Raw genomic sequence first — 13,327 nt, 5'->3', positions numbered from 1 at the left:
TTCAAAGCTTATTAAAAAGAAGGAAAAGTCATGATTACATTCTGTAAAATAGTTGATCTGATTTCATCTGGAAATAAAACATTGTGAAACCTGCTGAACTGCTGAGTTCCTTCAGCATTTTGTGTGTGCTACTGTGAAATCTAAATATCCATTTAGATATAACCTGCTCATGTCAACAATATTAATATGCAACTGAATAATATCATTAAAGGACTAGAAGTTCCCTTTCAAGAAACAGGAATGTTGGAATTTAATGCTTGGAAGAAAAGGGGCTGGGAAATTCAGAGTGTTAAATAGAAGGTGCCTTTACATTTACTTCTTATGACAATGCACAGCTAGAATCTCACAAGTGTTTAGAGACAAGATTTCACAATCTGTTACACTCAGCATCCTCAATAAACAGAGTAATCAGTTATATAAAAGTGCTTTAAACAGTGCATTACAAGATAGCAAAATGAACATTTTGTATTTCAGACACTACTGGCAATTACTTCAACCCATTGTATAAAGGATGATTTAGATTGTTCTGGTGAGTGTTTCACACAAGTGAAAAGAAGGTAGAAATTACACATACCACTTTATGTACTACAAACATCACAGCTTCAATTAGTAATACAGGCTCTCCTCCTTTAATAAATAAACTGGAAATATAAATACTGAGTGTTAATTCTAACCCTTATAAAATAATAGATCACTAAAGAAATTTTTGCAAAAGCAAACTTTCATAACAACTCTGCTGCTACTCTACAATCAAAGTACTATTTCCATTCTCCAGTCTATGATTATTTCTACTCTGTATCAGTTCATTCAAGTTTCAGAGTCTTTATGGGTGTGAATGCAGGAGCATTAGAACATCAGGTAATGATTACAATTTGTGCCCTTTTTAAACACAGTTAATCCTGACTGTGGCACAGAATTACTTTCCCTTTTATTAGGGCTAATAGTACAACAATTTATGCCTGGCATCAAGTTACTTATAAGAAGGCAGATTAAAATTATGAACAGTTTATTAAAATATCATTTGAATAACTTAACAGTCACAAGTCTTCACTCAAAGTGTTATCAAATGGAATTTTCATTTGAATTTTAGAATTAGTTTTATTTAAACTTTCACCTCAACTTCCTCCCCACCACTTAGCACTTTATAGCCTCATATTGGAGATTTCCCATTTCCATGCTATCGTTTGGACTTTGGCTCCATTAATTTACCAGAGAGCATAAAACTTGCATCATTGGGGATTTTTAGGAAAGAAACACCTTGTTGTGTGGTTTCTTTTTAAGGATATAATGCCCAACTTTCTTACTGAAGCACTGAAGGCTCTTGAGACACACTATTAGCTATTCTCCAAGGCATTACCCACTCAAAGTTAAGATTCAATGCCATGTGTTTTTATGCAGTTAAAGCATTCTCTGGACAATTTACTGACATGTTTACCAAGAACTGGTGGGTTGAAACATTGGATGAACAGTCTCTTAACATGTGTTATCTGCACTCCTTTGTACAAAGGCATGTTTCTCTTACACTGCATATCAAAGCATCTATTATATATAATACAGAATGTTCTACTATGTGGCCACATAATAACCCCTACAGTATGTTATAAAGTGAGGGGAGACCTATTCATAGACTAATCCGGAACGGAAGAGGCCTTCAGCCCAATTTGTCCTTGCCCATCAAGATGTCCATCTAAACTAGTTCCATTTGCCCATGTTTGGTGTACATCACTCTAAATTTATGTGATACAACTAATGTATCAGCTGCTTTGCTGAGATAACTAATCAATTATTTACTACTTCTACTCTAGATTGACAATACAGTGATGCTATTACATTTAATTTCTGCATACAATTCAGAGTCTGCAATTTTTGCATCCACTTATTCTAACAGAAAAAAATGTGAGAGACTTTATACCAAGTTCTACAGAGGAAAGAGTAATGGGTTGTAGTTTGTTTGTAACTGTTGAGTTAAAAAAAAACAATAAGCCAGTATTCTTCTGTTGATTAAGAAAGGAAGTTCTGAAGTACTTTCACATCAGACTCGAGCCTTGCATAACAAGCTTTGCACTCTCCCCCACTATCTTTGCACCCACATTTTACAAGTTAATCCCAACATTGATTGAGGGAACTATTTTGTTGGCATAGCAGTACTTTATGAAGATATAATGCTAAACTAAACATAATGCATTTTAGAAGATGTCAGTAGGTTCTTGTCCTTCAACATAATATATTACAGGAGGCATAATATCATATTCTATTGCTTTTAAAATTAACAACTACTTGATGCTTTGAACATGCATAGGGAAATATTCTGAATTTGCACTGCTTATGGCTGATGCATAATAAGTGATCATGAGCATATTACCCCCTCCCCACCCTCCCACCTCACCATTTGCACAGATTTTAAAGCTAACGACTGTGCAATATTCCCAATACATGGCAGTACAACTAGGAAAAGTTAATTACCATGTCATAACTGAGCAGGCCACTGTTGCACCTGAGCTTATGTGCAGAGAACATAGCAAAGGAATTAAAATGGAGGGCCAATACTTGACATTGTATGTAGCTCTATGTCACTTAACATACTGTTTCTCTCACTGCAGTTAGCAGTGGGCTCTCTCCTTGGAGGCATCAACTATGGTCTAACGACAGTTATTTTCCTGTTCAACTGGGTAAAAAAACATAAAAGGGATGGTTTTTGTGTAAATTCATGATAATTCACATACTACATTTACAAATGTAATTGTATCACGTATTACTTGTTAAATGTAATTAATTTTAAATGTTATGACATATTACATAAATATAAAGTTTGTTATGTAAATTTACTACAAACCACCAATTACATGAGTTAGTTAACCCTGTTTTTCCTTCCAGATGCTGCCAGACCCGCTGAGTATTTCCAGCATTTTAAGCTTACTTTAGATTTCTAGCATCAACAGTGCTTTTGTTTTAAATCACATTATTAAACTTTGGAGAGGAAAAAAGAATAATATATTTATATTTGTTCTTCACCTGTTGCTCAGAATTGCAAATCCCAATAGAGAGCTGGGCAATAATATGGTCTGAAAGAGATTTCAAGGTTTTTTGCCCCTAGATTGTGGTAGGCATATAATGCTCTACAGATTTTTAAATCATTCATTGGTGATGGCAGAAGCAATGATATGAAGCTCCTTAAGTGCTGCTAAAGCTGCTTTCATCTAGACAAGCAAAGAGTATCTTACCATATCCTTAACCTTGGATCTGTAGATGATGGAGTCATTTTTGGAAGTTGGAAGCAGAGTTCATAATTATTTCTGAATTGCTACTGTGGGCACAATCTTTATATGCCCCATTCAATCAAGCTTTTGGTTAGAGCACATCTACAGATAGTACATGTGGGGATATCAAATAAAGAACCACAAATGGGAATATCAAATATTTACTCTTCTTTGGTTGTTCTTTGCAGTAGAACAACTTGAACCAACTTGGGAATATAAAGGGATCGCAGATTAATTGGAAAGTTTAAGAGCTGCAATCCAAAAATAAATCTTAGTTTAAAAGGTACTGAAGAAAGAAAATCAAATTTCAGCTTTCCAGTTTCTCTTGAGCATGATATCTTTTCTGTAATAATTTTTGGTCATAGAATGAGTAGGTTAATAGTGTTGCAATATATGCAGTAGGTCAGGAAGAATGCACGATGATTATCATTATATACATAGCAGGAGCTGCAAGTTAATAATACTGCACTGCAAAGAGAAAAGGTACTATATGCACTCTTATTTGAATGAATTCACAATAAAGGTATGTAGTTGTTTTGGGACAAGATGTGAAAGGTGAACTGAACAGAGATGAAAATCCTATAAACTGGACTTTTTTTGATTATTTACTTTTTCAGACTCTATCAACATTTCCAGATGGTGCCTATTTACATGGTTAATTAATTTGTTCGTAAAAAAACATGATAATGTAGGATTCCACAAATACCCATAACTGAATGAAAGTAGAGACACATTCTGATGCTTCTCCTCTTAGGTATTCCCTTGGGATCAGGCTTGAATTGCTTCTGCTCCACTTTCTGAGTAACTGATGTGTCAACATGGACCTGCAGTGTCTGCTATAGGTGACAAAGTTGGTGGGTAATTGGGAGGTGGTACACTCCTTCCATTCTTTATTCTGGACTTCTATGACTTCCTGACACCTTGACTCAAAGTCCTCAGGGCCATCCTGAACAATCTTTCTCTTCTTTGAGTGGTTGTGGGGCAGGAACTCCCAAGAGTCAGTGAAGATATTGTTCTCAATGTGGCCACGAGAACTTCTTTGAATATTTTTTCTCTGTTCAGTTATTATGTGGCAGACAGATTTGAACAGCTGCAAAGAATATTTAGAACTCATGTACGAACCTGCTTGACATTTTACAAAGCCCTCTTTTCTCTACTATACTTCAAATATACCCAATAAGAAGACATTTTTCATCCCCCGCTAATATCTTCCATTTTTTTTCATTATGGATCAGGGCAGATGGTAGAATTCTAGTATTGTATCAGCTAGGTAGCAATTTACTGGTACATTGGTCTTTACAAAAGGAAGTGTGCCTTGCTGAATTTTACAGGACTTTTGTAAGATCTCATCTAATATTGCCAGTGGAGGTTTGGTTTCTGTACCTAAAGGAGAATACTCTCGCCTTGGAATGAGTGCCAGGTAAATTTATTAAACTGAACCCCAAGAGGTGTGAGTCATCCAAAGAAGAGACACCAAGTAATGCCAGCCTACCCTCTCTGGAATTTAGAAGAATGGGAGGTGATCTCATTGAGGCGCTGTTGTTTCCTGTGTCCCTTGAGAAATTTGTTTCTGCAGAAAACAGTATATCACTGGAATTTTCTGACTCGGAGGCTGTAGCTGGTCAAGCCTAAGACCATGAGAAAGATAGCCTTTTGAGCACTGAGGACATTGTAATTGAGAGGAATAGTGAATAAGACAGAGAATCCATCATCTTTTTTGAAAGACACAACAGATCCAAGGGGCTTATTAGCATTTCTGTTTCTATTTCTCATATTATGATGCTACAAGATAAAAATAGTGCAATATCGATGAGCAAGACTTGCATAAACTAATGTAGATAAGCAACATTTGGATGAAGGTCATGTTTACATTATGAAATATCGGACTTGACTTGGGCAGTTCCATGAAAGCATCCTGTGGTTCTCCTAAATGACCGGCCCACAATTCCTCTTAGATACAATAGCCTATGACAGTGATGTTCCTACTATAATTCTGTACACAAGGTCATGTGGTCATCATAAATCTTGACTTCTTTCTTTGCCTCACTGAAGGTCACACATTACTAGTTCTGATACGAGAATTGATGAAAAAGGGATCGAGAAACCAACCTGTTATCATGCTCTAATGATTGCTAACACTTTCACTTCAGCAGTCATGGGCAGGTTTCATCACTGCCACCAATTAAGTCTATTCACTGCAAAGCCAAAGGAAGCACATGAATAATCAGGACAATGCTAAATATCGAGTTTGCTAACTATACTGTGTATGAGGACTTTATCTACTAATAAGTAAAACACACTGAAATAATACAAACTCTCTAAGACAGACTTCTGATACAGTGATTCTGATTTTGGAAACTTGTATGCAATTAACCCTGAAAGTTCAGTAAAGGAATTCAGTACATCTATAGATCATACACATTAGCCCAAATAAATAGCAAAGAATACCTATAAAACTCAACACATTTCAAGCTATTGTGAAAAGAATGTGAATTGGTGCTATGAAAAGAAATTATAGTTTTCTTGGAGATGTCAGTTTCTTTACATGAAATAGAAAATGTTACTGCTAAAGGGAATAAAACTGCCAGCTTATTAGTGTCTAAAGTCTGTCTCTTCAAATGTATTTGAATAAGGAGTGATCTTTTGTAACTTGGTGAAAATTTTAACCTTTTACCACCAGTCTGTCATGATTTATGATATTTTGTGGTTATTAAACAACAGAATAAAATACCACAGTAAGAGATGTTGTATTCAAAGTTAGATTGACAACGCAACAGAAAGACATTCTGTAGCAAGATAAAAGCCCTCTAAGCTTCTTCTGGTTAACAGCACTGGGCTTAGCTCCTTTTGACGAGGGTATTTCGTATTGCTTCCAAATTTTTCTGGGCTTCTGTGTCCTATATTAAGAGAAAAAATTGGATTTAGTGTAAATCATTATCTTTGAGTGAAGGTGGGAGCTATGCTAAATATCTGAATACTGTTTCAATAATGATAAGCCTTAATACAAAACTATTAGTAGAGTGGTCATGTTAGTGTTTTAATACTGTTTTTATAGATAATTTTAAAATGATATCTAGTATTACTAAGGTCCAAAAATTGCTTTTTATTTATGTAATTAGTTCAACCTATTGATAAACAGGGATTTTTAGTCAACTCGACAATATAGAAGAGTTTTTAGAAAGTAGTCTCATGCAGACATGATACTAATTCTTTGTTGAACTGCACTTACGTCTTTTGATTTGATAGGCAATTCAGATGCCAAGTCTAGCCAATGTAGGGCTGTTGCATTGTTGCCAAGGTCCCTGTAGCACTGTTGAGTACCAAAACAGTTCCAGATTACATCCAACACATCAAATCAAATGGACTTCTTCATTAATATTAAATTTCAAGATTCAGCCAGCATTTATTTGAATTAGTTTACACATTTAATTGTTGAGAAATAAGCAGAATCACTGTATGAAAAATAGATAAAGAACACTGATATAGGAACAGAAATTATGTAATTATGTTCAAAAAGATAAAATAGAATCCCAGTAGAGTACGAACAAGGTTGGGGTATGCAATCATCAGGAGATAAAAAGCAACACACACAAAATGCTCGAGGAACTCAACAGGTAAGGTAGCATCTATGGAAAAGTGTACAGTCACCATTTAGGCCGAAGCCCTTCTTCAGGACTCATAAGGAAGTGGGAAATGCCAGAATAAAAAGGGAGGGGAGAGGAAAGAGGCAAGCTAGAAAGTGATAGATGAAGCCAAGTGGGTAGGAACAGTCAAGACCTGGAGAAGAAGAATCTGATAGGAGAGCAGAGTGGACAATAAGAGAAGGGGAAGGAGGAGGGGACCCAGGGAGAAGTAATAGGCGGGTGCGAAGAAGTAAAAGGTTAGAGTGGGGATTAGAAGAGGGGGAGGGGAAATTTGTTCACCAGAAGGAGAAATCAATATTCAAGCCATCAGGTGGAGTGTAGTCAGATGGAATATAAGGTGTTAATCTTGTTATCAGTAGATGAAGATGCACACCCAAATCCTCTACTTTGCGATTTTACATTACAGATACTACCTAACAAGTCTTTTATTTCCAGCATTTTTATTCCTATTTTTGACAAAAATAACTGTTACTTCCTCAGTGAAAGTATTCAATAGTATTATGCAAAGTTACATCAACGGCTTGGTATGCAGTGTACAAAAAAGAATAGTGTTGTTAACCAAAGAGGATGAAATGTTATTTTTGGTCTTGTAGAACTCAAGAGGAATTCATTGGCTTTACCAATATATAGCAGAATGTTCTGGGCTTTCTAGGGAATTGAGAAACCAGGCAGCCAAAAATGCTATTAGGTACATGATACATTTCCTGTTTTCTTTATTGCTCACTCTCTTATCGACCCCACTGGATTCAATCACATGACCCTTCCAGGGAATTGAGAAACTAGGCAGCCACAAATACTACAGGGTACATGATACACTTCCTATTTTTTTTAATTGTTTATTATCTAGGCTTCTTATCATCCCCACCGGATTCTATCACATAACCCTTGCTTAACACAACAATTCCCATTTTTTGAAATTGTTCTTGTTCAGAGATGACTTAATCAAATCAACTATAAGTGAACACAATGATATCCCCACTGATAATCTGATAAACCAGAGAACAATTCCAAATATAAAGTTGTTAGTGAGGTTTTATTTGGTAAGATAGAAGGTGCAGGCCTATGAAAAGGGCAGAGTGTGACTCAGACCTGAAGTTACCTGAGGCCAGCCACTGGCTGATCTGGCTAAACTGGTTTGAGTTGGCATGACTCAGGGAGAACAAGTCTAGTCAAAGAGCAATAAACTAATATTACTTATAGGGTTGGGTCAGATCCAGTGAGAAACTAATACAGGTTAGCCAGATAAGCAGTGCAAAATCTGGACACTCACAAGAAAGACTCCATGCCAGGAATTTCAATTATTTGGCCAACAGGAGATCCTATACTTAATAAGTTGGAGTGGTAGCCTGAATGAGCATTGGTACAAGGGGAACAGTTGTTGACCTGGGGACAACATAATTCACAGAGATATTTGCATAGGTACAATAAAGTGTGAGTTTCGAATTAAGTACATTTGCGCCATAATTTACCTAATCTTTTTGACCAAGGCATGGGTCAACAAACTAAATTACTTGTACTGCACAGCACCCTTTAGTCATAAAAACTGACAACCTAGACTGATCTTGTACTTAACTAATACCCTTGCAAATAACCTTTCTAAAATAGGTCGCAGAATTAAAAACCAGCATTTCAGAACATCAAAGGGCTTCACAAGCAGTTACCACTTATAGTGGTGCTAGAAAGTTTGTGAACCCTGTATAATTTTCTCTATTTCTGCATTAATATTACGTAAAATGTGATCAGATCTTCACGCAAATCCTAAAACTAAATAAAGAGAACTCAACTAAATATATAACACAAAAATCATTATACTTGTTCATTTGCTTATTGAGAAAAAATGATCCAATATTTCATGTACTTGTTGGAAAAAGTATGTGAACCTCTGGGGTAATGCCTTTTACAAAAGCTTTTTGGAGTCAGGTGTTCCAATCAATGAGATGAGATTGGAGGTGCGGTTTATCGAGGTCCCCTGCCCTATAAAAAAGACACACAAAGTCAGGTTTCTGACAGAGTCTGCTCTTCTCAAGAAAGATCCATTTATGTGCACCCTGTCTCAATCAAAACAACTTTCAGAGGACCTTAGAATTGTAGAGATGCATGAAGCTGGAAAAGGTTACAAAAGACCAGAGTGTACATCAGTCCACAGTAAGAGAAGTTGGCTGTTGCTGCATTCCCTAGGAGAGGGCATCCTGCAAAGGTCACACCAAGAGCACAACGCACAATACTGAAGGAAGTGAAAAAGAACCCAAGGGTAACAGCAAAAAGACCTGCAGAAGTCTCTAGAACTTGCAAAAGTCCCTGTTCATGTGTCCACTATAAGAAAAACACTGAACAAGAAGGACACCGCAGAGGAAACCACTGATCTCCAAAAAAAAAATTGCTGCACGTCTCAAGTTTGCAAAAGACCACCTGGATTTTCTACAACACTTCTAGGACAATCTTCTGAGGACAGTTGAGACAGAAGTTGAACTTTTTGATAGAAATACAGATTGCTATGTTTGAAAGAAAAAGGGAACTGCATACCATCATCAACTGTGAAGCATGGTGGAAGGAGCATCATGGTTTGGGGGTGCTTTGCTGTCTCAGGGCCTGGACAGCTTGTAATTGTTGAGGGAACAATGAATTCAAAATTGTATTAAGACATTTTACAGGAGAATGTCAGGGTAGTAGTCCGTCACCTGAAACTTAATAGAAGTTGGATAACGCAAAAAAGATAATGATCTGAAAGACAAGGGTGAATCAAAAACAGAATGCTATAAAGAAAATTTGTGTTTTGGAATGGCTGAGTCAAAGTCCTGAACTTAATCTGATAGAAATGTTGTGGAAGGACCTGAAGCAAGCAGTGCATGCAATGAAGCCCACCAACATCCCAAAGCTGAAGCAGTCCTGTAAGGAGGAATGGCCTAAAATTCCCCTAAGCCGAAGTGCAGGACTGATCAATAGTTACCAGAAACGTTTGGTTGAAGTTTTTGCTGTGCCAGTGGGGCACACTAATTACTGAATGCAAAGGTTTACATACTTTTCCAACAAATATATGTAATATGGATCATTTTTTTTTCAATAAATGAATAACTATAACATATTTTGTGTAATTTATTTAATTGGGTTCTCTTTATCTAGTTTTTGGACATGTGAAGATCCGATCACATTTTAAATCATATTTATGCCAAAATAGAGAAGATTCTACAGGGTTCACAAACTTTCCAGCACCACTGTAAATGCAAACAAACTATGTAATCAGTTTATGTATGGCAAGGTATCATCGACAACAACTGGGTAAACAACAGGAAAATTGTTTTGATGATGTTATTTGAGAAATTAATAGGACACTAACTCCTTTGCCCTTCCTCAAAAAATGCCATGAGATTTTTTCAAACCTGTATCTTAAGCAGAGGGGTCTTGGTTGATCACCCCATTCAAAACAGGGTACATATTTTTGAAAGTTCACACACCTGTGGGAATTTTTTGAACTGAACCACTGAACCAAGAGTATAATGACTGTCACCGAACCACTGGAACTTGGCAGAATTAGAAGCTGACGACTCTTCAGGAGAATGGGAACAAACATATTTTGGCTTAGATTGTCTGACAGAGCAAACTGGGCTCTTCTACCGTTCTTTGATTTGTACAAAGAACTGCAATTAGAAGAGTGTATTCATACCTTTTCCCATTAACAGCACCATCAGTGCAGCACTTCTCCCTTGAGTGCTAACCTAAATTATATTTCTTATGATAATGATACCTCCTGCGCTGTTCAACACACTCCTGCACCACATTCTCTCTCCCACCAGTCAACTATACTAGGAGTGATTTACAGCTACCAATTAATCTAGAAGCATGCAGCTTGGATTATGGAGTGAACTAGAGCACCGAGGGGAAAATCCACACTGTTATAGGGAGAATATACAAACTCCACAAAGACAGCATCAGATGTCAGAATCAAACAAGGATAGTTAAAGCTGTGATGCTTTGCTGAGCCATGATGCTGCCCCAAAATATTCTTAAACAGGATTTGAAGGCATGATCTTTTGACTGAGATGAGAATGCTGTTGCTAAATCAGGATGGCACTTAGTGATCAGGAGTGTTAAGTCTGGCCAATCTTTTCACCTCCATGGCCAGATATGATAAAACTGTATAGAAACATAGAAAACATACAGCACAATACAGGCTCTTCGGCCCACAAAGCCATGCCGAACATGTCCCTCTATGTTCCTATGTTTATCATTGTTCTACAAAATCTCTACTTCTTAGAATAGTTAATCGCATTAGTTAAAATAGCTTCATCCATCATCGCTTTTCTACTAATGACTGTTGCAAACCTATATAGAACTCTATAAAGAAGGACATAAAATAGGGCACATGGAATCAAAGAATGCACTTAGTTACATTTTATCCTTAAACTTTATTCACAATGATAACTTACTTATGGATTACAGTAACCTGCCTAGTTTAATATAAACAATGTTTAGGGAGAGTTCTGAGGAAGATGGTGAGATAATTCAGCAATGGATCTTCCTGAATAATGAGGCATTGTCAGAAAAAAATCTAAACCTAAAGGTAAACCTAACAAGGCAATGGCAACAAAAATACCTTTGCAATGTAGACAGAGTTGGATTTGGAGTACCCTGGATTCAACTCTTCAGCCTGTAAAACAATTGGTTAAGAGTAACGATATTGTTTATTTTACATGGATTACAACTGCTACTTTTCTTTTAATGGAATTAGTTTAAGTTCATTGAAAAATGTCATGACAGATATTTTCACTATTGTATTAATCCCAGCTCAAAATCATACGAGGAAAATGTAGTTATTGTTTAAACAATGTACTTTAATCCCAATTACAGAATGGCACTAATGAACTTTCGTAATTTCTTTGCCTTGAACTAAAGGCAGTTTCATGCTATGGACCCATCAGATTTCCAGTTTGACACTGATCCCACTGGGAAATCTATGACTTAACCCAATTAGTTTATGTGAATTTAAGTCACTCTCACTCGTTGAAAATAAGGTATTCTAACAGACTGTTTCACTTAGTAACAAGCGCTGTATAGTATTTACTCTCATAATGTAATCAATTTATTTTCCTTGTATTAACATCTTCTTTTAAAATGTCTGGGCCAGCTTTTAAACTCAGTACTCAAGTAGAGGGAGAACAAACAAAGAACTTCTTAACTAAGGGATAACTTTCTTGGTTCATACCAATGTTGGGTTATTATCAGCATTTCATCTAGTTGCTGAGCAATATTGTAAAATTAATGTACTCCTTGACATTTGGGTGTAAATAATTCTCCAAAAGTCTCAGTAAATCATTTGCATTTTGTATGTAGCTTATGTGTACCTAACTGGTATATTTCAGTTGCTTTTCTTTTTGAAGAGTGGTTAAGACTTTGCTCACAGATTTGAGTATCTGGCATTCCATATACAGTACTGTGCAAAAGTCTTAGGCATATATATATATATAAAATGTCTAAGACCTTTTCACAGTACTGCAGTAATTTTATGTATTGCACTGTACCACTGCCACAAAATAAAAGCTATATATTGTATATGTCTAGGGTGTCTAAAACTTTTGCACAGTACTGTGTTTATCAATGTGGAGCAGACAGTGTGTTTCTAAATCTGGCGGGAGCAAAGGATGTTGAGAACGGTGAGGGTGGAGCGCTGCGGGAAGGGTATGGGGCAGGTGGCAGAGGAATGCCAGGGTCAGCGGGTGGTGTGGGTGGAATCATTTGATTCCAAACAATAGGTTTATTGATTATTACAGGATGTCTCTGGTGCTTCCCACTCCTTTCTCATTTTCCCAACCACGATTCCCCTTTCCCTGCCCCATCCCACTCTCAGTCCATATATGATATACGTATATATATACTGTAGCTGAGATGTTTACAAAGTACTGTATCTCCAAGTGCAACTTGGTATCAAGCAATATACATACACTAGAGACTGAATGAATTCCAGGAGGATCTGCTGCCATCTGCCACAGTACAAGTAAGATTACATAATAAATTTGTTGTTTAATTGGTTCCATGTTTAAGGTACATATTCTTGGAAGTTGAAGAAGAAAAGAGGATATGGTGAAAAGGCAGGGAACACAGCTTTGTTTAAACTGTAACAGTTAACAAACTAGCATTCAGTCATGCTTTTTGGATCCTGTGCTGAAACAAAAATGATTCATGGTTGGCAAAAAATAAAAATCAGACAATAAAGCAAATTAGTAATGCTAAATACTCAACAAGTTTGTCATGGTCCGGTCTGTGAAGTCCGTATTCCGGTTCACGGTCCGGTCCATCGACCCTTGCTCCAGGTTTTCCTGTCTACCCTGTCTGTGTTCTTGTTGAGCTCTAATTGAGGCAGCTGATGCTCGTTGGGGCTGGCTGCTTAAATACCTTCAGAGACCAGGGTGCGGCTGCTGGATTGTTCTTGTC

General features: G+C 36.7%; 1 protein-coding gene across 1 annotated transcript; it reads right to left on the bottom strand.

Moving 5' to 3' along the window:
* Positions 1-5,867: 5,867 nt before the first annotated feature.
* LOC140201143 (regulator of microtubule dynamics protein 3-like) lies at positions 5,868-12,891 on the bottom strand. The gene is made up of 4 exons (XM_072264793.1): positions 12,838-12,891; positions 11,493-11,546; positions 6,487-6,567; positions 5,868-6,154 (listed from the first exon to the last, which is right to left on the bottom strand). The coding sequence occupies exons 1-4, from the start codon at positions 12,874-12,876 to the stop codon at positions 6,095-6,097; spliced, it is 234 nt and encodes a 77-aa protein (XP_072120894.1). The 5' UTR covers positions 12,877-12,891; the 3' UTR covers positions 5,868-6,094.
* Positions 12,892-13,327: the final 436 nt, after the last annotated feature.

This window comes from Mobula birostris, chromosome 1, assembly GCF_030028105.1.
Source record: "Mobula birostris isolate sMobBir1 chromosome 1, sMobBir1.hap1, whole genome shotgun sequence".
In the NCBI taxonomy this organism is placed as follows: Eukaryota; Metazoa; Chordata; class Chondrichthyes; order Myliobatiformes; family Myliobatidae; genus Mobula; species Mobula birostris.
This window is presented reverse-complemented; position numbering and strand designations above follow the sequence as displayed.

What these genes read in the sequence shown, in the direction of transcription:
- LOC140201143 (XM_072264793.1), bottom strand. Translation starts at nt 12,876, where the DNA reads ATGGCAGCAGATCCTCCTGGAATTCATTCAGTCTCTAGT. An exon ending in GAATTCATTCAGTCTCTAGT is followed by an intron (nt 11,547 to 12,837) that starts GTATGTATATTG and finishes ATTGTTTTACAG; the next exon opens with GCTGAAGAGTTGAATCCAGG. An exon ending in TGCCTATCAAATCAAAAGAC is followed by an intron (nt 6,155 to 6,486) that starts GTAAGTGCAGTT and finishes CTCTTAATATAG; the next exon opens with GACACAGAAGCCCAGAAAAA.